The sequence below is a fragment of the Chiloscyllium plagiosum genome, unplaced genomic scaffold (genome assembly GCF_037043375.1).
Source record: "Chiloscyllium plagiosum isolate Xiang-an unplaced genomic scaffold, Cpla_swu_hap1 HiC_scaffold_24, whole genome shotgun sequence".
NCBI classification, from domain to species: domain Eukaryota; kingdom Metazoa; phylum Chordata; class Chondrichthyes; order Orectolobiformes; family Hemiscylliidae; genus Chiloscyllium; species Chiloscyllium plagiosum.
Window position 1 is genome coordinate 8,388,651 of NW_028270162.1, and position 26,674 is coordinate 8,415,324.

General features: G+C 42.8%; 1 protein-coding gene across 3 annotated transcripts in view; it reads left to right on the top strand.

The window, feature by feature from the left end:
- Positions 1-9,349: 9,349 nt before the first annotated feature.
- Positions 9,350-26,674, top strand: part of chfr (checkpoint with forkhead and ring finger domains, E3 ubiquitin protein ligase) — a 48,413-nt gene continuing 31,088 nt past the window's right edge. The window contains exons 1-2 of one of the 3 annotated variants that reach the window (XM_043715443.2): positions 9,350-9,513; positions 22,534-22,630. In XM_043715443.2, the coding sequence (XP_043571378.2) occupies positions 9,405-9,513; positions 22,534-22,630 (206 nt within the window). In that variant the 5' untranslated portion in view covers positions 9,350-9,404. Of the gene's footprint in view, positions 9,514-14,148; positions 14,219-16,722; positions 16,793-22,533; positions 22,631-26,674 lie in introns of those variants that run through there. The other 2 variants (XM_087999872.1, XM_087999873.1) reach the window with 2 other exon arrangements.

Genomic DNA, 26,674 nt, shown 5'->3' on the forward strand with positions numbered 1-26,674 from the left:
CCGTATCTGTATGGGTTTCCTCTGGGTGCTCCAGTTTCCTCCCACAATCCAAACATGTGCAGGCCAGGTGAACTGGCCATACTAAATTGCCCACAGTGTTAGGTGTGTTCATTAGGGGTAAATGTAGGGGAATGGGTCTGGGTGGGTTACTCTTCAGAGGGTCAATGTGAACTTGCTGGGCCAAATGGCCTGCTTCCACACTGTGGGGAATCTAAACTGCAATTGATTCAGAAACACAGGTGATTTAGTGGTGGAGGATAAAAAGGAAAAAAAGGTGATTATAATGGTGAAAAAATGTGTATCTCTGGATATAGAAAGAAAATCAGTTTGTCAGCAAGAGGACATCAAGCTAAAAAATTCACCCATGTGTTTGAGATTTTCAGCATCTGAAATGTTTTGCATTTTGTTCCTTTGTAATTTGAGAACAGGGCAGTTCCAAGATTTGAAATGTCAACACCAGATTGCAAATTAAGCAATACCAGAAGCAGCAAGGAAGATAAGATTACTTCATAACTTACTAAACAAAATCCACTAGAGGCATTGATTTGTTTTGATTAAATGAAAGATACTCACAGCACATGCAATTCATAATAACCCTTTATCCCAAAAAAGTGAACTCATACCCAAAGTATAAACAAACTCAACTCAATTTTTCCTTCATTACTTTCGATCATCATAAGTTCAAATACAGGGACAGTAAATCCTTCCCCCTTCACTCCGAACACCGTTATCTCTTGTTTTGTTAATTGTACTCCTTTGGGTATAAAATTTAAAGATGATCATGCTGCCCCCGTATCTACTAAGAAAACTGTATCCTCTTCATGAGGTCCCACGTTTAGATTTATCAAGGGTTCCCGGTGGGTTCCGGAGGGCAGGAGCCCCTGACGCCCCTATTCTTCATCAAAGTTCATAAGCAGTATTGCCCTCTCTTCCCTTTTCAGATCTGGACACTCCCGCTTAAAGTGACCTGTCCTTCCACAGCAGTAAGATCCCGCCTGTAGGGATTTCCACCTTGATCTTTGACCCTGTCGACTAGACCCCCTAACGGGTCCTCCGCGTTCTCTTCCCCTACTTTTTTGCCTTCTGTTTTTGCTTCTCATCCTCTCTCTTTACAAACACTTTCTGTGCCTCTCTCAATAATTCATCCAATGATTTCTCACTCCATCCCTCAATTTTTTGTATTTTCTTTTGGATATCCGGCCATGCCTTAGTTACAAAACGTACTTTAAGGAGGCCCTGAGCTGCTGAATCCTCAGGATTCATACCTGAATACTTTCTCATTGAGTCCCGCAGCCTCTGTGAAAATGCTGAGGGAGTCTCATCTTTCTTTTGTCGGACATCAAACGCCTTTGTTAAATTCTGGGATTTAGGGACTGCCTCTCTGATTCCTTTTATTATTAAGTCCTTGATGTCCTTCATCTGGGTTTGGTCATCTGCCTCGTTGTTCCCCCAGCCTGGGTCTGTATTGGGAAACTTCTGTTCAGCCGACATAACTTCCTCCCCAGGGGGTGTTCTCATTCCCACAACCTCATAGCGGCTCTTGTGATCATTCCTCTCTCTTCCCCAGTGAAGAGAATATTTAAAATAGACATCAACTCTGCCCAAGTGTACAGGTTGGGACCTAGGAATTGATCTACTTGCTCAGATAGACCCACAGGATCTTCAATAAGAAGTTTCATCTCCTTCTTAAAGGTCCTGACTTTGCCGCTTGTTAAAGGGGCATTTACAAAGCCAATTATTCCCTGCCATATGAGAACTTCCCTGAGAGGGTATACATTTGTCTCTGGGTGTTGTTTCTTGAATTTCGGGAATGGATATTCCTCAACATCCTTTTCTAATTGCTTTACTTCCTTCGTCAGTCCTCCTTTCGGGACTTTTGACCTCACAACCTTCACCCAATCCTCATCTTCCCCTCCCCCCCCGACCCTTGTTCGCCACCAGCCGTCACATCTAACCCAGTGCCATTGGCTTGTAGATCATCAGGTTCATTTTGGGGGGGGGGGTCATATGGCGGGGGCAAATGGTCAAGGATGTCCCAAGGGGGAAGGGGTGCCAGGAGCGACTTTTCCTCCTTTCCTGTCATTGTTTTCATACAATATAAACACGCGTCTCGAATGCCTTGCCAACAGGAGGCATAGTTGGACTCCTCTTTACAGAAAGATTGTTTTTCAGTAACATATGACTTCAACAATTGACAGAACCAATCCTCGTCCGACCTGTATTTCGGTCAAAAGATCAATGGTGGACGAATACTCTCTTTGGTCAAAACAAAACAACAATATTTTATCATAGTTTTCTTATCCTTCTCCCTTGTACAAGAATTATTTTTCCAACTTTTCAACATCCGTCCCAAGGGACTTTCTGGAAGGATGTCTTCTGGGACTTCTTTACCCATTATCCCAGGCGCCTCATTTTTGCTTCCTTTACCTTCCATAGTGGTCAACCTGCCAGTCCCTTAATTTGACAGGTATCACACTCCCAGTCACCAAGGCAATTCTAACTCGAACTCCAATCAAACTTAGGGGACTCTAGCCCCAATCAAACTCAGGGGACTCTAACCCCAATCAAACCCAGGGGACTCTTAGCTGGAAATGTGTTGCTGGAAAAGCGCAGCAGGTTAGGCAGCATCCAGGGAACAGGAGAATCGACGTTTCGGGCATAAGCCCTTCTTCAGGAATGGGGAAAGTTTGTCCAGCAGGCTAAGATAAAAGGTAGGGAGGAGGGACTTGGGGGAGGGGCGTCGGAAATGTGATAGGTGGAAAGAGGTCAAGGTGAGGGTGATAGGTCAGACTGGGGTGGGGGCGGAGAGGTCGGGAAGAAGATCTCAGGTTAGGAAGGCGGTGCTGAATTTGATGGATTTGACTGAGACAGGGTGGGGGGAGGGGAAATGAGGAAACTGGTGAAATCCGAGTTCATCCCTTGTGGTTGGAGGGTTCCTAGCCGGAAGATGAGGCGTTCTTCCTCCAACCGTCGTTTTGTTGTGGTCTGACAATGGAGGAGTCCAAAGACCTGCATATCCTTGGTGGAGTGGGAGGGGGAATTGAAATGTTGAGCTACAGGGTGGTTGGGTTGGTTGGTCCGGGTGTCCCAGAGGTGTTCTCTGAAACGCTCCGCAAGTAGCCGGCCTGTCTCCCCAATATAGAGGAGGCCACATTGGGTGCAGAGGATGCAATAGATGATATGTGTGGAGGTGCAGGTGAATCTGTGGCGGATATGGAAGTTTCCTTTGGGGCCTTGGAGGGAGGTGAGGGGGGAGGTGTGGGCGCAAGTCTTGCACCTCCTGCGGTTGCAGGGGAAGGTGCCGGGAGTGGAGGTTGGGTTGGTGGGGGGTGTGGATCTGACGAGGGAGTCACGGAGGGAGTGGTCTTTACGGAATGCTGATAGGGGAGGGGAGGGAAATATATCCTTGGTGGTGGGGTCCGTTTGGAGGTAACAGAAATGACGGCGGATGATGCGCTGTACATGGAGATTGGTGAGGTGGTAGGTGAGGACCAGTGGGGTTCTGTCCTGGTGGTGGTTGGAGGGGCGGGGTTCAAGGGCGGAGGAGCGGGAAGTGGAAGAGATGCGGTGGAGGGCATTGTCGACCACGTCGGGGGGGAAATTGCGGTCCTTGAAGAAGGAGGCCATCTGGGTTGTGCGTTTTTGGAACTGGTCAGGAAGATGAGGCGTTCTTCCTCCAACCGTCGTTTTGTTGTGGTCTGACAACATGCCCGAAACGTCGATTCTCCTGTTCCCTGGATGCTGCCTGACCTGCTGCGCTTTTCCAGCAACACATTTCCAGCTCTGATCTCCAGCATCTGCAGACCTCACTTTCTCCTCCAGGGGACTCTTACCCCAATCAAACCCAGGGGACTCTAACCCCAATCAAACTCAGGGGACTCTAACCCCAATCAAACCCAGGGGACTTTAGCCTCAATCAAACCCAGTGGACTCTAACCCCAATCAAACCCAGGGGACTCTAACCCCAATCAAACCCAGGGGACTCTAACCCCAATCAAACCTAGGGGATTCTAACCCCAATCAAACCCAGGGGACTTTAGCCTCAATCAAACCCAGTGGACTCTAACCCCAATCAAACCCAGTGGACTCTAACCCCAATCGAACCTAGGGGACTCTTACCCCAATCAAACCCAGGGGACTCTTACCCCAATCAAACCCAAGGGACTCTAACCCCATTCAAACCTAGGGGAACATCCCTCCCAAAGGACTTTCCAGAGGGATGTTTTTCCAGGACTTCTCTATCTGTTTTCCCAGGCATCATATTTTACTTCCCCCGAGGCTCACTGTCTCCCATGGTGTTCAAACCGTCAGTCCCTCAGTTCGACAGGTATCACATTCCCCCCAGACACCAAAGTAATATTTAAAAGTCTCTTTTCTTACCTTGGTCCGTGCACAGAGTTGCCTGACTGCAGCTGTGCCTACTATTCCTCACCTGCCTTATTTTCCTGCCCTGGTTCGGACTGACTCCCCTAGGATCCTTGTCAGTCGACCAGATGGAGCACTCACCGATGAAAGACACAGTACCATTCTAAAAGGAACGGGACGCATCTTCCCAGTCGTCAACAGCGACCACTCCGCCAGTGATGACAGTATCACGGACGAGGCCCCCAATTGTGAGAAACGAAGCTCACTGCCAAATAATTTTAGTCCAAGTCAAATTCCGAAGCAGTCTTTATTCATACTTTCTTGCAAGCCCGGATGACCACAAAGTAGGCACACTTCTGAATAATATTAATACACATTTATACAGTTTTCTATGAGCCTCTCTGTACCTCCTCTTTTACCTCATATGTGACAGTTGTATTGCTCTGTGCAGCTGCTAATTTAATCGCCTTACCACATCTGTCTGTGGCCTGTTGTTAGCGTGCAACCCCCCTTGATAGCTGAGTCTTATTACTTTTGCTGACGCAACATTGGGTCTTATCACTTCTGCACACTGAGTCTTTATGACTTCTGAGTACCTGACTTCTGCAAAAGCAACACTTAGACACATTTTCCACAGTCTCTCGTTCTATAATTAAATGACCACAAGCACCATCTGTTTAGCCTTTCATCCAAGATGTTCCTCCATACCAGGTATCAGCTTAGTAAACTGTTTTTGACTGTCTCCCATGCCATTATATTTTTTCCTTATTTAACGGGACCAAAATTGTTCCCAGTATTCCAAACCTGTGGTTTGACCAGTGCCTTGTACAATTTTAGCAAAACTTCACTATTTTTATATTCTGTCTCATTGGAAATAAAGGCCAACATTCTATTTGCCTTTTCTATTACCCAGTGAACATTGTGATTTAGGAATGAGGACCCTGAAATCCCTCTGTTCTGTGGCTTTCTTGCAGTCTTTCAATGCTATTAGTTACATCCTCAGAGAATTCCAGTAGATTTCTTAAGCATGCTTTTACTTTTATAAATCCATGGTGACTCTGCCAGATCCTGCCACTATTTTCTGAATACTATTAATATTAATTCTTCTATAATGGATTCTAGCATTTTCCACACTACCAACATCAGGCTGAACAGTCTATAATTCCCAGTTTTCTCTTTATCTCCTTTTTTAAAAGAGCAGTTACATTAGCTATCTTCAATCTGTAGGAGCCATTCATAATCTCTAGCATCTTGGAAGATGACCAATAATGCATCCACTATTTCTGGAGTCACTTCCTTAGGAGCTCTGGGATGTAGATTATCCGAGCCTAGTGTTTTACTGGTCTTTAATTCCATCAATTTCCCCAACACCATTTCCCTACTAATACTGATTTCCATCAATTCCTCTCTCTCTTACTAATACCTGTGTTGCCCAACATATCTACTGTTATTTGTGTCCTCCTTTATGAACTCAAAGTCAAAGCATCTGTTTAGTTGGCCAGCCATTTCTTTGTTAATGATTATAAATTTTCATTTCTGACCATCAGGGATGTACATATTGTCTTCACCAGTCTGTTTCTGTTCACATACCTATTGAAGTCTTTACAGTCAGTTTTTATGTTCCTCATGAGCTTACCCTCATAATCCAGTTTCCCTTTCTCAATCAATCACTTAGTCCTCCTTTTCTGAATTCTAAACTGCTCCCACTTGTGTATTGCTTTTTCTGACCGATTTGTAAGCCTCTTTCTTGGATGTAATACTACTTATAATTTCCTTCATAACCTTTGTTTGGCCACCTTTACCATTTACCTTTGCACTAGACAGGAATGGACAATTGCTGATTTCCCCATGTGCTGTATAATGTTTGCCATTGCCTTTCCACCATCATCCTTTGAAGTAAAATTCCCCAATCTGTTATAGCTGTGGGAGAAAATACTGGTCCCGGCCTCCCTATGACATGGCCACAAAACAGACAACATAACATGTTGGAACTTACCCACTAAAGCCTACTCACAATGCCTTAAATTGACCAAACCAGCCACTTCAGACATCACACATACTTCAGAACATGACTCACCCAGCCCCAGACCAAGAGGACATACTTCTTCAGATTAACTGATACTGACCCTTACACTCCACAATAGCCTAGCACCTCTGAAGTCCTTAGGGCACAGCTGCTCCTACTAGGAGTCAAGTCTTCACAAAGGGTACCTAGACAAGGAGGCACCAAAGATACTTTGCTCACCCCCTCAACAATACAAACACATTGATACCAGGATGAAGTTAAAAATCACACAACACCAGGTTATAGTCCAACAGGTTTAATTGGAAGCATACTAGCTTTCGGAGTGACGCTCCTTCATCAGGTGATTGAATCACCTGATAAAGGAGCAGCGCTCCGAAAGCTAGTATGCTTCCAATTAAACCTGTTGGACTATAACCTGGTGTTGTGTGATTTTTAACTTTGTACACCCCAGTCCAACACCTGCATCTCCAAATCAGACCAGGATGAAACCCACTAATAACTACTCCAGCCAAGGATTGGAATCTCCTGAGTCAATTAAGAAACTCATTGTCAGACACCGGACACTCAAATCTTTTCAATGAACGAACTTTATTTCTCTTTGTTGTACAACTCACACCATTGTCTCATAACTCACACTTCATTGTTGTAAGGATATAAAACTCCACTGTATTCTCTGTTCAGGGAAGAAGCCGTGATTCTTTTTGAACAGCCTGTCAGTGATTGTTTCAGTGGGGTTAAGTCTCTTCTGCGATATCGCTGTTTGTTAAATAAATCCCTGTCAGTTCTCAGTCCAATCTGTGTGTTTATGATCTCTGATTAATTGGGCTAAATTCTCCAACAATAGCCAATTCATATCATCTTACCATGTATTTATATTCAGGACCCCAGTCTCAGAATCAACTATGTTAGTCTCCATCCTTGATGAGGTATTCCACTATATTAAGGTTGCCAATCCCCAAGATGCCTCACACAATGCAACTGCCAATTAATCTTTTCTCACCACACAATACCCAGTCTCAGGTGGCTTGTACTCTAGCGGGTTTTTCAACGTACAGTTGGTTCTGCTATAATGCATGTTTCTTCAACGTGAATTGACTTTAACGCAATTGAAGAATTTAGATTGTTATTTGTCGAACGCAAACTTTCCTTACCTGTATTAGGTGTAACATGATTGTGACTCCATTAGTTTAAATGGCACAGCTATTGCACGATTTTCTTTTAATGCGAGTTTTTCTGCCTTCATGTTTTCACAAGACAGCTCTTGGAGACAAGTGAACAAAGGTCCGAGGTCGAATGTCCTAGACCGCTGAAGTGTTCTCCGAATGGGAGGGAACACTCTTCACGGGGAGTTAACAGCTTCAATATCTTATCTAGGCCAACATGGCCACTCTAAAAGATGAGAGACTTAACAAACAATTCAGGTCTTTTTCAATATATAATTTCAGTTACATCACACTGGAAACTTTTGCTATAAATTCTGTGTCTTACAATCTTATTCTCCACAATCACCTGATGAAGGAGCAATGCTCCGAAAGCTAGTGCTTCCAAATAAACCTGTTGGACTATAACCTGGTATTGTGTGATTTCTAACTTTGTTCACTTGTCTCCAAGAGCTGTCTCGTGAAAACATGAAGGCAGAAAGGCTTAAGTGATGCTGGAAGACCATTCATGAGGAATATGCTTGGATGGGAACTTTTGCAGCAACAAGTTGAATTTCAAAGAGCCTTAACCAAGCATAAAGAGCATCTTTTGAGATGAACTCAAGTATTGCACAGGGAAAGAAGCAAAAACTTTGATTTTACTTCCCTGCTATTGATTTCATTAAAATGTGTAGGGGGATGGGGTGGCATGGTGGCACAGTGGTTGACATTGCTGCCTCACAGCGTCAGAGACTTCTCGATTCAAACCTTGGGTGACTGCGTAGAGTTTGTGTGGGTTTCCTCCCACAGTCCAAAGATGTGCAGGTTAGATAGACTGGCCATGCTAAATTGCCTATAGTGTCCAGGGATGTGCAGGCTGGGTGGATTAGCCATGCAAGGTTACGGGACTGGGTATGGGTGAGATGACCTCTATCTGCACTGTAGGAATTTTATTATTCCATTCTGTGGAGATAAATAAATATGTCAGTACCCCTCTCAAACTGCACCATGAAGTGAAGAATTTTTTTGTCGGGCGGTCTGGGGACTACGTTCACTTTCAGGTGTCGAAACAGAAACTGCTATGGGAAAGTACCATCAGACCATCAGGTTGGTATTACTTAGGGAGGGATGAACAATGGTGAACAAGAGTTCTGAAGAAGGGTCATTGGACCCGAAACATTAACTCTGATTTCTCTCTGCAGATGCTGTCAGACCTGCTGAGATTTTTGCAGCAATTTCTGTTTTTGTCGTTAATGTGGCTTAATCTGACGGTCACCACACTTCAGGTGATGGGGAGAGGAAAGTTCGTAACCTCATCCCTACGCTGTTGATATTACTTTGCATCGCATAGCCGTCCACCCGACCTCGCTTAATTGATCCCAAACTGGATACTGGCAACAGTGTTGACAATTTCTCCATTCAGTCACAGGCCGTCCTGATGCCGCAATCCCAGGAGGTGCGGTGTGGGGGCAGCAGAGAGCCGGGGGTTTGTCAGGGAGGTGGGAAAGAGGGAAGGCGCGGCTTACGTCAATGCGGTGCGCATTGGCTGTGTGTCTGATGTGATTGACGTCTCGCTTCACCATTCCGAAGTGTCGGATGTGAGCGCGGTCAGCCAATAGAGGCGGGGCGGGATGAAAGGGGCGGGGCCTGGACTGGTGCTTTCCGGTTATGGGGTGGGTGGTGACTCTGAGACTCACCCTGTCAGCTGTGAGGGAGGAGGGGGAGGGGAGTGATACACCGAGGCCGGCTCGGCCTGGTGAAAGGGGGTTGTTGTGGAGTGATTGCGCGTGTCCTGTCGTCCCTGTCCCTGGGTGTGTGTGAATGAGGAGGTAACCGGCGGAGGTCTGGGCCCGCAGGGAGGGGAGGGGAGGGGAATGCAGTCACTGGAGAGCCAGGCCTGGGGCCGCCTGAGCCGCATCGACAGAGAGAGCGAGAGCCACATCCTGCTCGTGAACAGCGAGTGGACCATCGGCAGGAAAAAGGGTGAGTGAGGCCTCGGGGATCAGGACTGGAGAGAGGCTGGGCTGACAGCAGCTGCTCCCACGGCAAGGGGAGGAGAGGATAAGTCAGTTTCCCTTTCAGTAAAACTGGCCTCATTGTCCCCCTGGCAAAAGGAAGCCAGAGTCTTATTTAAAGTTATTACTGACTGTAAATTCTCTGAAGAATAAAGAGCCCCGGGATTGTGGAAGATTGTTTATCTTTAAATTATACATTTCTTTTGAAATTAATTTGTTCCTGATCAAAAGGAAAGGGGCAATAGATTTTTCCATTACACAGGGCAAGGTGAATTAAGTCTTTTTTATTTTGCTTCCTTAGCTTGTTTATAAAAAAAAATGACATATCCTGTTTGCTGGATTTTCCAGATTTCATCCAGGCTCTTGTTATTTAGTAAAACATTTCTCAGCGTTTGGATGTTGAGATGGTTAACTCTCGCAAGTTTGGATGTTCTGAGCTATTTTTTTCAGTTTAAAAAGAAAGAATGTGCATTTTTAAGGCACCTCTTTTGATCTCAGAATGACCCAAAGTACTTTGCAGCGGGAGGTAAGTTTTCTGAAGTGTACTCATTTGCAACATATTTTTGGAACCACAAATCAAGCTCCTACAAGCAGTGGTGTGATATTGACTGGATTGTCTACCTTCAGCAGTGTTGATTGAGGCGGGGGGGGGGGGGAGAGAAAGGAAGGTGGGGTGTGGGGGAAGGAAGGTGGGGGGGGGGGGGGAGATAGGAAGGTGGTGGCGGCGGCAGCAATATTAACCAGGAAAATCAAGACAGCTGTCTTATTCTTCAAGTAGTCATAGAGATGTAAAGCATGGAAACAGATCCTTTGGTCCAACTTGGCCATGCCCACCAGGTATGCTAAACTAATCTTGTCCCATTTGCCAGCAGTTGGCCCATTTCCTTCTCAACCTTCCCTGTTCATGTACCCATCCAGATACATTTGAAATGTTGTAATTTTACCAGACTCCTCCACTTCCTCTGGCAGCTCATTCCATACATGTGCCACCCTATGCTTGAAAACGTTGCTGCTTAGGTTCCTTTTAAATGTTTCCCTTCTCACCCTAAGCCTCCTAGTATTGGACTTACCTACCCCAGGGAAGTGTCCATGTTTGTTTACCTTATCTATGCCCCTCATGATTTTATAAATCTCACAAGGTTGCCCCTCAGTCTCCGCTCCAGCAAAACAGCCCCAGCCTGTTCAGCCTCTCCATTTAGCTCAAACCCTCCAACCCTTCCAGCATCCTTGTACTGTAAATCTTTTCTGAACCCTTTCAAGTTTCACAACATCCTTCCGATAGGAAGGAGACCAGAATTGTAAATAATATTCCAAAAGTGGCCCAACCAATGTCCTGTGCAACTGCAACATGACCTCCCTGTTCCTATACACTGCTCTGACCAATAAAGGTCCTTTCTACCTGTAACTCTACTTTCAAGGAACTATGAACCTGCATTTGTTCAGCAATGCTCCTGTCTTATTCTACCTCAGATGGCAAATGTGGTCTTGGTTTAGTATCTGATCCATAACACAACACCTCCAATAATTCAGATCTCTCCTGGTACTGCAGTGCCAAGTCTTTGGTCTGAGACCTGATGCCTCTCTACCTTTTAACTGGGACATGAATTCTTCTACTTTGGTTTAATGGAAAAATTTCTTGCAGCAATATCAAGTATCTGCAGATATACTAATTCCTTCAGCATTGTTCTCCTGATTTTAATGTTCATAGAATTCCAGGATTCTTCTTCCTGACCCTGTTTCCCACATGTCCAAGAAAATAATTGAAATTTCTTTTTGTTTCCTTGTTTACATTTTAAGATTTTTTTGTTTGATCTGATTCAAAGCTAATTGACAATCCTCAAACTGTCTTTCCTGCAGATTCAACATATTTTAAAAATAACTCCATGAACGTGATATTTCAGTTACTGGATGAGCAGCGGTCACTAATTCAAATTCCACCATGATGCAGAGAATGTGAACCCCTGGTCTGGCTTAAATTACATAATACAATGCTGATTCCTGATGCCCTCATGCACCCAGGGATGGGCTTGAAATGAAATGCTGTCTGGCGAATCCTAAATGTCACAGTCCAAGGATGATGGTTCGGCCACTTAGGACTGAAATGAAAAATTTACTCGAGTTCTGAATCTTTGGGATTTTGGAGACTGTTTGAGTATATCATGATAGAGGTGAATGAATGTTTGGGAATTTAAGGGATATGGAGATCGTACAGGAAGGTGGAGATGAGACTGATCAACTATGGAGTGGTTGAATAGTATTTCAGACTCAAGTGGCCAAATGGCCTACCCCTCATTTTTGTTGAGATATGTTGAAATAAAGGCTAGCATATTAATGCAATACTGCACGTTGTTGGGCTGTTGGAGGCGACATCTTTCAGATGAGACACTAAAATGATGAGGCATTGGCTGGAGAGTACTTTGAAATGCTTGGAGGTCATGAAAGAATGCTATAGAAATGCAATCTTTTTTTTAACTTCTGTCTTGCCTTCTAGGGCAATTAGAGTGAAATAATGTTTGACCTTCTCTTAACTAAGTTATTCCCCTCCACTGCTAACACTCACCAACCCTGAGGCAATTTGTGTTAAAGCTGTACTCCTTTTTCGAATAATTGCATAACATATTGTACAGAGTGTGCTGGTGTTTTGGGGTTGTTATCAGAAATGCCACAGCATGTATTAATAGGTTCAGTCATCAGTCGTTCTTTGTGCCTGTCTGCTGCACTTTGTCCTGATGGAATTGTGAAATTATGAATTGGACTTGAAACCACATAGACAGTTTAATTTAGGTTAGAGTTGTTGAGATATATAATTAAGGTAGGCTTCTGTTATGTTTGTATCTTTTCATAAAATAAATTCTATAGCTTTTTTCTCAACCTATTGGTTGGCAGGAAGCCCACAGAACCCACTTCTTCCTAATTCTAATTAGTGCAGGATGAAATGTTTAAGTTCTGTATGCCCAAATAATTATTTAGAAATTCATAGCTAAAGCTAAAAATTGCCAAGCAGTTGAATGATTTTTTTTCAAAAAAACATTATTCTCTTGGTTGTTCATAGCAAAGAACCACTTTAGTTCCACTCTTGTATGTCTTCACTGAAAGAGCGGAGTGTTATGCTGCCTCTTTGTTGGGTACCTGGAACAGTCCATCTTCCGCAGCTGCACTGGCACATTCCCCACCTTTTCCTCCGCTACATCGATGACTGTATCGGTGCTACTTTGTGCTCCCACGAGGAGGTTGAACAGTTCATCAACTTCAACACCTTCCCACCTGACCTCAAGTTTACCTGGGCCATCTCGGACACCTCTCTCCCCTTCCTGGACCTCTCCATCTCCATTTCCAGTGACCGACTCAGCACGGACATCCACTCCCACAGCTACCTGGACTACCCCCCCCTCCCACCCTGCCTCCTGTAAAAACGCTATCTCTTCTTCTCAATTCCTCCGCTTCCTCAGCATCTGCTCCCAGGAGGCCCAATTCCACCCTAGAATATCCCAGATGTCCTCCAGCACATCATCTCCACTTCCCTCACCTCTACCCGTGAACCCCACCCCTCCAATAACAACAAGGACAGAACCCCCTTCCACCCCACCCTCACCACCCGGATACATTGCATCATCCTCTGCCATCTCTACCACCTACGAACAGACCCCACCATCAGGGAGATATTTCCCTCCCCACCCCTATCTGTGTTTTGGAGAGACCATTCCCTCCCACTCCCTTGTCAGGTTCCCCCCCACTGACCACAGCAACTCACCCTCCCCTCCTGGCACCTTCACCTGCCACCACAAGAAGGGCAAAACCTGCACCCACACCTACCCCCTCATCTCTGTCCAAAGCCCCAAAGGACCCTTCTACATTCGATAGAAATTCACCTGTACTTCCATACACGTCATCTACTGTATCCGGTGCACCTGATTGGGGAGACAGGACGCCAGCTTACGGATCATCCCAGAGAACATCTCTGGGTCACCTGGACTAACCAACCCCACTGCCCCATTGCTGAATACTTTAACTCCCCCTCCCATTCTGCCAAGGACATGCAAGTCCTGGGTCTTCTCCATCACCAAACCCTAACCACCTGACGCCTGGAGGAAGCATGCTTGTCTTCTGCCTTGGGACCGTCTAACCACATGGGGTCAATATGAATTTCACCAGTTTACTCATCCGCATCTTCTCTCTCCTCTTTCCCCTCCCCACCCCCACCCCACCACCACCAAATGTTATCCCTGTCCCAACCTTCCAAGTTGGCATTGCCCTCTTGAACAGTCCTACTTGTCAATCTTCCTTCCTGTCTATCTGCTCCACCCTCCTCTCTGACCTCTCTCTCTTTCACCCCCCTTTCACCTACCTATCTCATTCCCAGCTACCTTCCTCACCAATCTCAACACCAGGTTATAGTCCAACAGGTTTATTTGAAGTACTAGCTTTCAGGCCACTGCTTCAGGTAACTAGTGGGGCAGGATCATAAAATATAGAATTTATAGTAATCTAGGTTTGTTCAATATATTGTTTTAATTGCATGACACTGATATTTTGCTATAAATTCTGTCTTAACTTAAGGTTTTACTTAAACTGTAACTTATCTTGAAGGTGACTTGAAAGATCTGGGATTTACATACTAATGAACCAAAACCTGCAACCCATCCTGAAAGATGAAAGACTGAACAGCAATCTAGGTTTGTTCAATACACCATTGTAATTGAATGACACTGATCTTTTGCTATAAATTATCTTATGATCCTGCCTCACTAGTTACCCGATGACAGAGCAGCACTCTGAAAGCTAGTACTTCCAAATAAACTTGTTGGACTATAATCTGATGTGGTGTGATTTTTACCTTTGTCCAGCCCTTAATGTGCAGAAGACTATATTATGTCTTCTGCACATTAAGTGTAATGTAGTGTTTTGAAGGTCTTTACCCCTTTTAATGGTTCCTTGGGAAAGCTTTCCAAGACACATGTGTAAGCAGCACCTTAGAATCAGTAATGTATCTGTCACAATTAGAACAGAGTTTTTATAGTATAGTTTAAGCATTTGAACAGCTATCAAAGAAAATGCTAATGTTTGACATTAAATGCAATCTTCTGCTGTAACAATCATGATGGATTTCACTAAGTGGTTGACTGGTGTTTAATGGAGTGCTTTCTTTAAAGTAGCACTTTGTGACCTCTAAATCATTTTTTTTCTTTGTAAGCTGGTTATAAATTATGTCTTTGTGTAGAGTTGCTCAGGTGCTGCCCTCTACTTTTTATGGAAACTAATGATTAAAGTTAATAGTGTTCCTCCCTTCCCTGGGGAAAAGATTGCTGCAGTGTTTAATCTGCTGAGTGCAATCCACACTTGCCCTGAGTGAGTCATGGAGTATGTTTTTTCCTCGTTGTGCAATACCAAGATTAATTGGTTCCTTTTCACTCTGTAAATTATGGACCAATTCTTTAAAGATATTTTTCTGCCCCAGTATTTTTTTCCAAAAATGTTAATCTCTTCCCCTTTACTGAAGGATTTTGATTCTTGAATCCTCACTAATTTAAGATATTTACATGCCAACAGCTCTTCCAGATTTGCAAAACAGACTTTTATTAAAAAGGCAGTTGTCTCAGACAATGTCACACTTCTTTTGTACTTGAGCTCGATGATAAATTTTGGTTAAAATATTGAACTCAACTAATTTGTTCAACTCAGTCATAATCGGGATCAGGAATTTTAGCTTTAGCTTTGCATCTTTCCCCAGCCAAGGTGCTGAGATCTATTGCCGTGTTGCTTTATTATGTTAAAAATCACACATCAGGTTATAGTCGAACAAGTTTATTTGGAAGTACTAGCTTTGAGTGCTGCTACTTCATCGGGCAACTACCGTGGCAGGATCATAAGACAGAATTTATAACAAAGCATCACAGTGCCATGCAATTAAAATGAAATATTGAGAAAAACCTAGATTGCTGTTAAGTCTTTCATCTTTTAGAATGGGTTGCAAGTTTCAGTTCATTAATATATAAATCCCAGAACTACTTCTAAGTCACCAAGATAACTTAAGGTTTTATATAAAAAAAAGCGACCTCTCAGCTGAGACAATGTATTAAAGGTGTGAGGTTAGAGTCTGTCTGTATCCCAATCTTGAGTCAGACAGGAGTGGAGAAACTACGCCATGTTTTTCGTAGTCTGCAACACATTATCGAAGAGGATGGGCACCTCGCCAAGACCTTCCCTACGCCTCCACTTCTTGCTTTTACACAACCACCAAACCTTAAACAGACCATTGTTCGCAGGAAACTGCCAAGCCTTCAGGACAACATCAACCACAGCACTGTACAACTGTCATGGCAACCACTGCAAAACGTGTCAGTGTGTCGACACTGATACCACCATTACACATGGGGGCACCACCCACCATGTACACTGCAGGTACTCGTGACTCTGCCAATGTTGTCTATCTCATACACCTGCAGGCAAGGATGCCCTGAAGTATGGTACATTGGTGAGACCAAGCAGAAGCTATGAAAACAAGTGGATGGACACCATGCAAAAATTGTCAGACAGATGTTTCCTCCCAGTTGGGGAACAGGTCAGTGGTCAGGGACATTCTGCCTTGGATCATCGGGTGACCTTCCTCCGGGGCAGACTCTGGGATAAGCAACAACACAGTGGGTGAGCAGAGGCTGATAGCCAAGTTTGGAACCCATGAGGATGGCCTCAACTGGAACCTTCAGTTCATGTCATGTGACCTCACTACACTATACACTCTCGCACAAGCGTACTCACGCAGACCCCCTCCTACACATGCTTTCTCAGACACACATCCATATACCATGCACACACCCTCTCTCAACCTTATCTGTAACACATTCACTCTACCAAGCATATATAAATGCACACATTCTCATGCACATGCCCCTCTCTCTTCCCAACCCCCCCGATATGTGCTTGTGCGCGTGTGCACACGCAAGTCATGGTGTATTTCCATTTGCAGATCCATTCCACTTTTGCTCAAAAAGCACATAACCTGGTAGTCAATCCATACATTGGTTCTATTTTCAAAGTAGAAATTTACAAATCTGACTGAAGATTTAGGATACAGACAGACTCTAACCTCACACCTTTAATGTTTTGTCTGAGCTGAGATATTGTCTTTTTTTCTATAAAACCTTAAGTTGTCTTGAGAAAGTGATTTGAAAGAAATTCTGGGATTTGCATATTAATGAACCAAAACCTGCAACCCATCCTGAAAGATGAAAGACTGAACAGCAATCTAGGTTTGTTCAATACACCATTGTAATTGAATGACACTAATCTTTTGTTATAAATTGTCTTATGATCCTGCCTCACTAGTTACCCGATGACAGAGCAGCACTCTGAAAGCTAGTACTTCCAAATAAACTTGTTGGACTATAATCTGATGTGGTGTGATTTTTAACTCTGTCCCCCCAAGTCCCAGTCCACACTGCTACCTCCACATCATGGCTTCATTATGTGACCTTCACACACACTTTCTCAAAACGCTACATTCATTACCAATCCTCCCCCGCCCGCCCCAAGTAATCATGGGACGCTGCTAGTTTATTTGGAATGGTTGTATAACTATTTCCAAAGGATATTAAAATGTTAGCCAACCAAAACAATGGTGTTGATTTCCATTTCTCTGATACTTCAAATCTGGTATCAAGTCAACAGAATCTCCAATAGTCCAGCTGTAGTGGTCTTCAAACAGCATAATCAACCATTTTGTTGAAGTATTTTGTCAGAGAATATAACAGAAAATTATAAACACTTTCACTTTTAATTTTCAAATAACATGGTCAATTATTAAAATTGCATGATTATTAGAAGTTGAAACATTAAATTCTTTGGGAAAAAAATGTATAAATATGTTGAATCTCTTTGACCATAATAGAGGAGTTTGACATTCTGAAAATGTAAAAGTTGTTTCTCTGGGCCAATGAGGCTGTTTGACACTAATTGTAATCTTAGTGTGCCATTAAAGGCCCAATTACTTCCCTCTTCATAGGTGTCATTTTATGGGCTTTTACAGCAACTTTAATCATTTAAAAGTTGAGAGCAACTTCAAGATTTCTATTGTTTATCAATTCCCAAAAGACATTAATGGAGTAATGATGGCGAATGCTGGCAATCTTCCTGTTGGCACCAGTGTACAGTCCACACATATATGTAGAATTGCCTGTAGTTCTGACCAGCTTTGGATGGAGGGGGTTGGGGACAGTTACCATTCCTGAATAACTTACTTGTTTTTCAAATGAAAATGCAGGAGTTTGCATGTCCCACAAGTACCCAGATTTATTCAAATTCAATTCAAACCACCTTGTAATGATAGCATTTTATCTCTTGTCATTAGGGAAGTTTGCAACTAGTCCATTACTGTAACGGCTACATTTTTGTGCCTGTAATATTGAGTCGAGAGTGTGGTGCTGAGAAAGCACAGCAGGTCAGGCCGCATCTGAGGAGCAGGACAATCGACATTTTGGGCGTAAGCTCTTCATCAGCAATGAGGTTTGTGGGCTGGGGCTGAGAGATAAATGGTAGAGGGGGATGGGGCTGGCAGTGTTGGGTGAAAGTTAGGTGGATGAAGGTGTGGGCGAAAGTGATGAGGGGTAAGTCAGGTCCGGAGGGCAGTGCTGAGTTGGAGGCTTAGGACTGGGATAATGTGGGGGGGGGTGGAAATAAGGAAGATGTTGAAATTGGAAGAGGTGGAATTGGTCATCCTGGGAACAGATGCAGCGGAGGAATTAGGAATAAGGGATGGCGTTTTTACAGGAGGTAGGGTGGGAGGAGGTGCAGTCTAGGTAGCTGTGGGAGTCGGTTGCCTTATTGTAGATGTCTGTGGTTAGTTGGTCGCCAGAGATGATGATGGAGAGGCCCAGGAAGGGGAGGGAGGTGTCCAAGATAGTCCAGGTGAATGTTGAGGTCGGAGTGGAAGGTGTTGGTCAAGTTGATGAACTGTTCAACCTCCACGTGAGAGCAAGAGGCAGCGCCGATTCAGCCATCAATGTAACGGAGGAACAGGTTGGGGTGGTGCCGGTGTAACTGCAGAAGATGGACTGTTCCATGTATCTGACAAACAGGCAAGCATACATAGCTGGGTGCCAATGGCTACCCCTTTTGGTTTAGAGGAATTGGGAGGATTGGAAGAAGTTGTTGAGGGTGGGGACCAATTCAGCCAGGCAGATGAGGGTGTCGGTTGAAAGGTACTAGTTGAGTGGCGTGAGAGGAAGAAACAGAGGGCTTGAAGACCTTTATCATGGTGGATTGATGTATACAAGGACTGGATGTCCATGTTGAAGATGAGGCGTTGGGGGCCGGGGAAATGAAAATTTTAGAGGAGGTGAAGGGTGTGGGTGGTGTCACGATCGTAGGTGAGGAGTTCCTGGACTAAGGGGGGCGGGACAGTGTTGAGGTAGGAAGAGATGAGTTCGGTTGGACAGGCACCAGCTGAGACAGTAGGTCGCCAGGGGCAATCGGGTTTGTGAATCTTCAGTAGGAGGTCGAATCGGGAAGTGCAGAATTCACAGACAATGAGGTTGGAGGCTGCGGGTGGGAGATCCCTGGAGGTGAAGAGGTTGTGGATGGTCTGGGAGATGATGCTGTAGATGGGAGATCCCCAGAGGTGATGAGGTTGTGGATGGTCTGGGAGATGAGAGATGAGCCAAGAGCCTAACCCTAACCCATCACCAATTGGTGATTGGACCTAACAGATTTATTAATCAGTTACTCCGTGTTACAATTGATTTGTTGAGAGAGTTGGGAAGATTAAATTAAAATCAGGCTTAAAACCTCCTTACAAAATGAGAGAGAAATCTTGTAAATGATAGTTTTCACCTGCTTTGTCTGATAGCATGACCTGCTGCATCATGTTTCCAGCTGCTTATAATGGGTAAATTATCCATGTACAATTTTCAGGAAATCTCTTTTAAGCAGTCTCCATGACCATAACTTACTACTACAACGACTTACATTTATGAAGCACCTCCAACATGATGACATTTAGTAAGCCTGTCACTTCCTATCTACTACTATGTTTTTGAAAACATTCAGCAATGAGATTGCAATAAAGTGTTCATGTGCACCACATTCACAAATTTACATCTCTCTTTCTTCCCCCTGCCCCATACTGCTGATTAACGTTACTGCCAATATCTGTATCATCCTGGGATTTCACAAACTCCCCCTGCAGGCTGTTCCATATATGCAAGAAGTGTGAAGAACTTGTATCTTGTATATTGTTCTTGTGTCAAGTTGAACCTCTGATTTACTCTGCAAAATCTGTTAATCTGTTTCTGTTTCCTCAAGGGTATCTCTAAACTCACCTTTTTCAATGTAAGGTGAGAGGAAGAAACAGAGGGCTTGGAGACCTCTTTACTTTCCTTTTGTTTTCCCTTGAGGGCAGCTGTCCAAACCTTATCAAGTTGGCTTTGATTTAGTACTTCTAGAGATTGTGTTGTGCTTTCCAAATGTGATTGACCAGTTTTTAATATTTAGCACCTCCAGATTCAAGTGCACCTTATTGTTTGTTTTATCTTTCCTTAAAAGGAAGCACTTCCATTCCATGATTGTTGGTGGTTATGTCATGATGCACAGACACACCTCAGAAATGAAAATATGTTTTTCTTCAGCACCTTTCACAATCTTTGGACACCTCAAAGGTGCATTACAGACAATTGAAGTATAATTACTTTATAACTTAAGAACAGCAACAGCCAAAATCTGCACAACAAGCTTCAACAGACAGTGTGACAAGGATTAGATAATCTAATTTTCTGGTGATGATTGAGGGTATATAGATATTGACCCAGGCACGATGTGAGACATTCCTTGATACTTCACCAGAATTTGGCCTACGATGTACAGAGCCATGAGTGGGACTTGAATCCACAACCTTCTGACTTGAGTGCTACCAGCTGAGTTCTTTCAATGCATCTGATGCACATATTCTGCTGCAGTGGAACTTGTGTCCCGATAAGATCGTAGACTAATTGTTTGGAACAAAAAGCAAGGCTGATAACAGTTGGGCAGGCTGATGGCCTGTTTTTGGTGTTGTGGACTAGATCAAACACCAGATCAAATTTAGGAGGTAGCCTAAATCTTAACTTTTATCCAATATATAGGCAAGTATAGGTGCTGTGTTCCAGATGTAATTTGTTTGGTCACACTACCCAGCTTAAGCAAAACACACTTTATTATTACCCTGCAATTAAAGAAAGAAGACTTAGTCTAACTTTAACTTTAATGGAAAACTTAACAGAATAATGGATTATTTAACTACCAAACAGCAATTGTTCCAATATAGGAACATCTCACAAACAGATACAGTACTTGGCAAAGGCAAAATCAGCAAAACTCATTGTCTCACATGCGATTCTGGCAGCAGAAAGAGAACCCCACCTTTTCTCTGTAACAGAAAATTCTGGAAAAGAAACTAATTCCACGGCCAAATTCAAAATGCAACAACTGCTGAAAGTTAAACTAAAACCCTGGTTTTGTGGGAACCTGACTCCACCCATTCATGTGGCTTCTGCTGGTCCAACATTTTAAAAAAAAACCATGGCCTCACAAGAAGTTTACTTTATTGGCTTGGAGAGACTGATTGGCATTTATGGCTCTGAACCTTTCCATAAAAATACCACGACAAAATACACCTGTAAAAAGCCATAGTATCATCACACTGGCAAGAAATCAGAAGCTTTCAGTGCTTAAAATTGTATTACATTATAATGAAATCTGACATTTGATGCTAGAGAAATGAGTCGAAGAGTGTCGTGCTGAAAAAGACTCTGATCTCCAGCAATTGCAGTCCTCACTTTCTCCCAATTGTTAGAGAGATGAGCATGGTATTTAAAATTAATTTTGATAAACTCTTAATATAGCGAAGAGAGTTGATTAGTAAATTAGCCCTTTACCTTTCTCAAATTATAATTTATATAACCCCTCTACAGAAGTCCAATATTTGTGATTGGGCATGGACCTGTTTCTGATTATTGATATCGGAAATGAATTCTTTTAAAGATGAGGTTTGTATCCTTTTTATTCCTGAATCATGCACAGATTGGAAATAGTTTCCATATTGGTTTAAAGAAGGAAAATGATGTAAATCACTTTATTGGGGGTTGTGTATGACATCAGTTAGAGAATATGAGTTCTGTATGGGATTGACAGAAGGAATGCTGCCTTGGGATTTTCTGCTTGCTTCTATTTAAAGAGCAACTCTAACATGGTTTTGCATATAGAATTGGAACAGGTCTATTTTAGTTAATCACTGAGGTGCAATATTGAAAATTGAACTATCTCCAAATGATAAGAATTTTAGGTAACAAAATGAAACAGCACAGAAGAAGCACATTCAGCTCATGGTGGCTTTGCCAGCCAAGTGGCAGGATGGCTCAGTGTTTAGCCTTGCTGCCTCACATTGCCAGGGACCTGGGTTCGATTCCACCCTGGGGCAACTATCTGTGATGAGTTTGCACATTCTCCCCATGTCTGTATTGGTTTGTCCGGCAGTGCTGGTTTCCTTCCACAGTCAAAAGATATGCAGGTTAGATGCATTGGTCATGATAAATTACCCATAGTGTCCAGGGATGTACAGACGAAATGGATTAGCCATGGGGAATGCAGGGTTACAGGGATAGGGTGGGGAGGCGGATCAGGGTGGGATGCTCTTCCGGGGGAGGGGGAGTGTACTCAATGGGCCGAATGGCCTGTTTTCACACTGTAGATTTTAAGATTTTTGATAGAGCAACTCAGAAACTCACCTGGTATTTCCCGTAACTGGTAATTATTTTCCCTTCAAGTCATTATCAAGTTCTTTTTTCAGAATACTATTGGATGCTTCCACCACCTTTTGAGGAATTCCGTTGTATATTGAAAGTTGACTAATGGTGAACTATCTTAATTTGAGAAGAGTTTTGTACCTGACTAATCCTGAATTATGCAAGTAATATAATAAATTACCTTTTTATATTTAAAATCAATGTTCTGTTTTTTATAGGTTGTGACTTGTCATTTCCTGGCAATAAACTTGTTTCTGGAGACCACTGTAAAATAATTAGAGAGAAAACTGGACAAGTGTGGTTAGAGGATACAAGGTAAACTGCATCCTTTTTTTTTCTAGATTGAGCATTTTGTTTCTGTTTTTTAAAGTATATTCTGAAAGTGAAGTTTGTTTATCTTGTGATGGTACCACTGCATCCAACACAGACCTGTTGTTTATTTGTGGATGTCTGGCTGTTGCTAGAGATCAAAATTGGGATGAAAGTTTTTCTCTCTTTTGTATGCAAGAGTCCAGCCTGAAATGAATTAGGTGCGCTTGATCCTATTTGTATCAGAATTTAACCTATAAACATAACTGTCAACAACTTGGCATTGAAGTGGCAATCTCATCAGGGATAAAATTACTTCTTTGAAGATAAAAATGCACGTTTTAGTGGAATAGAAGTGCTGTGCTGGGATTGAATTTCAGATCCTTTACTTGTGTAAAGCTAGCTTTTTCCTGCTTCTGATTCATGCTGTATTGTTACAAGGTAACCAGTCCAGTGATTTTGATACTGTCCATAGATTGAAGTCAAACCTCTCCCATTTGGAGAATGACAGATCTAAGTTGGAAATGTTAAATGACAAAAATGACTGAAGCATTACTATCTAATGAGTTGATGTGATTTTTTGGTTACTTTTTTGTGACCGTGATGTTAGATGCAGCATTGAGTTTAGAGTAAATCTGAAAATGATAAACTGTTGCAAAAATTATAAGTTAAAATGATAAACTTTAAAACCCCTGATTTAACTGTATTCAAATTAACTCAAATTCTAGCAATTGATGAGAAAACTGAAAAGAGAATGCACTTTTTCTGTGGCTGCTTGTGCAAAATACAGCAACTAATTAATGTTGAATTTCACCGAAGATTCAGTAACCCAATTGAATTCTTCGACTCCCTGTGTGAAATGGCTCTTATGACTCTTCAATTAGATTTTGTTCTGGTAATTTTTCGTTGTTGAAATTGTTGTATGTTGCCAGTAGGTGGCTGTAGAGTTCATTAAACATCCAAGTAAGTTTATGGCGCTATTAGCTAGCATTTGGCTGGTTGAACTTTAAAATTGTTCTGCCTGGGTCAGAGTTTGATTCATTAACATGAATGTACTGACTTCCAACAATTAGAAATAGATATGTTTGGAAAGCTGAAGTCCCAATCTAAACATTCAAATTAAAGCCAGATAGTTTTAAAGAATGCTCTGTGGACCAATCTAAGGGTGCTTTTAAAAAATACAATAACAACACCAACTGGATTTATACACTGTACAGTAGTAAATTCAAGAATTATGTAGTTCAATTTTCCAGGCTTAGCTCTGGAATCAAATTTTAGCCTCATTGCAACTTGCTAAATTTACAGAGCATAATTAAACAATTTGCATGAATTAAACAAGTAAAACAGGAAGAGCTTCTATGCCTCAGGCAAGGGGTGAAATTGAAAAGAAGTCTCCATAAGAACATAAGATATTGAAGGTGAACTAGGCCTTTGGACCCATTGAGTCTGCTGCAGCACTTGATCATGGCTGATATGTTTCTCAACCCCATTCCCCTGCCTTCTCCGTGTGATCCATGACCCCATTAAGTTTCAATCAGTTTCCCTCATCATTCTAAGTTCTTTCATGTATTCCCAGTCCTCTGCTATTTCTCATGACAAGTCATTCATCCCTGGGATCATTCTTGTAAACCTTCTATGGACCCCTTCCAATGCCAGTACACTCTTCCTTGGATACAGGGCCCAAAGCCATTGTCAATATTCCAAATGCTGTCTGACCAGACCCTTTTAGGGCCTCAGCAGTACATTGCTGCTCTTGTATTCTAGCCCTCTTGAAATGAATGCGAACATTGCATTTAACTTCCTAACTGCCAACTGAACTTGCATGTTAACATTAAAGAGGATCCTGAACTAGAACTTCCAAGTCCCTTTATGCTTCAGATTTCAGAAGCCTCTCTCCATGTAGAAAATTGTCCTCACCTCTGTTCTTCCTACCAAAGTATATAAACCTGTCACTATCCCACATCATATTTCATCTGCCACTTGTTTGCCCACTTGCCTAGCATATCCAGGTCTTTTGGCAGCCTCCTGGCTCTCTCAACACTACCTGGTAAAGACTTTCCGGAAATCCAAATAGATATGTCCACTCAGCCTTCTGTGTCTAACTTACTCTTTTTTTTAGATATCTGAAAAACTCTTGATCATCTTTTATATTACTAGCTAGCTTACACTCTTTCATCTCTATTGATTTTTTTAAGTTATGCTCAGCTAGTTTTTAAAGGCTTCTCAATCCCCTGACTTCCCACTAATCTTCACCACATTATATGCTTTTTCTTTTATGCTATCCCTGGCTTCCCTCATCAGCCATGGTTGCCTTACCCTCCCCTTAGTATGTTTCTTCCTCTTTACAATGAATTTCTGCTGCACTTCCTGAATTACCCCCAGAAACACCTGTCATTGCTGTTCCACCATCTTGTCTGTTCGGCTCTCCTTCCATTAACTCTGACCAGCTCTTCTCTTGTGTCTTTGTATCGTGTCCTTCTTGGTAACCTCCAGCTTTTGACAAGTCGAGTAGAAAGCAATTTACTATTTAAATAGAGATTGCAGATCTAAGGTACAGAGTGATTAGTGAGCCCCTTTACGTGAATTATAAAATGTTAATATGCTGGTACAGCAAGTGATTAGAAAAGCAAATGTCATTTGTTACAAGGGTAATGGCATATAAAAGTAGGAAGTTTTAGTGCAGCTGTGCAGAGCTTTGGTGAAACCACGTTTGCAGTACTGTATACAGTTTGTTTTCCAAACAGGAAATTATTACTTCAGAGGGAGTTTCAAGAAAACTTGCTGGACCTATTACTGGAAAGCTTATCTTTTAAGGGGACCTATAGCCACTGGAATTTGGGAAAATGAGAGATGCTGCATTTGAAACATTGAAGGTTTTGAGGGGACTTCATAGAATGGAGACTGGGAAGATATTTCTTTTGTGAGGAGCTCTAGAACTAGGGACCATGGCTTTTTAAAAAGGCTGACCTCTCATTCTTAAACTGAGATGAATTCTTTTTTTCCCTGAGGGATGTGGAGGCCGAGTGATTAAGTTTACTCAAGGTGGAGCTATTTTGATTCTGAATAGACAAGAGAGTTGAGGCTGATGTAGTGGAGAGACAGGGAAGTGGAGCAGATTAACCATGATCTCACTGAATGGAAGCCACGATGTGGAGATGCCAGTGTTGGACTGGGGTGAGCAAGGTCAGAAGTCAGGCAACACCAGGTTATAGTCCAACAGGTTTATCTGAAATCACAAACTTTCGGAGCATTGCTTCCTTGTCAGGTGAAGTGAGAGAAGCGCACAACGTATGGGCAGAGAAATCAAAAGATCATACAAATGGTGTGCATGGAGTGATGCTTGACCAAATAATAGGTCTCTAGAGTGTCAGATGGTGTGTGTAAAATGTCAACAGCTGAATATCAAGTGAAGGGATGACCTACAATCTGATTAAATGAGGCAGAGAGAATTACAAAAAATTAAGATGGTACTGGAGTCAAATCAAATGGCTGGAATAAAATAATAGGTATAAGAGTCATATGCTGAGGGTCTAACCAAAGTAATAATTCAAAACTGTAAAAACTAAGGTAGAGAGATGGGAGGCTGAATGTCCTTGACCACTGAAGCGTTCCCTGTTTGAGAGGGAACATTCCTATCTGGCAATTGTTGTGCAATGTCCATTCATCCATTGTTGTAGTATATGCATGGTCTCACCAATGTACTATTATTTGGGGGGACCTTGCCTGCAGCACATGAGAGAGACAATGTTGACTGGGTCACATGAGTATCTGCCACGTGCATGGTGGCTGGTGTTCCTATGTATGATGGTAGTATCCATGTCAATGATCTGACATGTCCTGCAGAGGTTGTTGTGGCAGGATTGTGTGGTGTTGTGGTCGATGTTGTCCTGAAGGCTGGGTAGTTTACTGAGAGCAATGGTCTCTTTTTAAGGTTTGATGGTTGTTTGAAGGTGAGAAGTGCAGACATAAGGATGATCTTGGTGAGATGCTCATCATCGTCAATGACTCGTTAAAGACTGCAAATAACATGTCAAAGAGCGCCAGGAATGT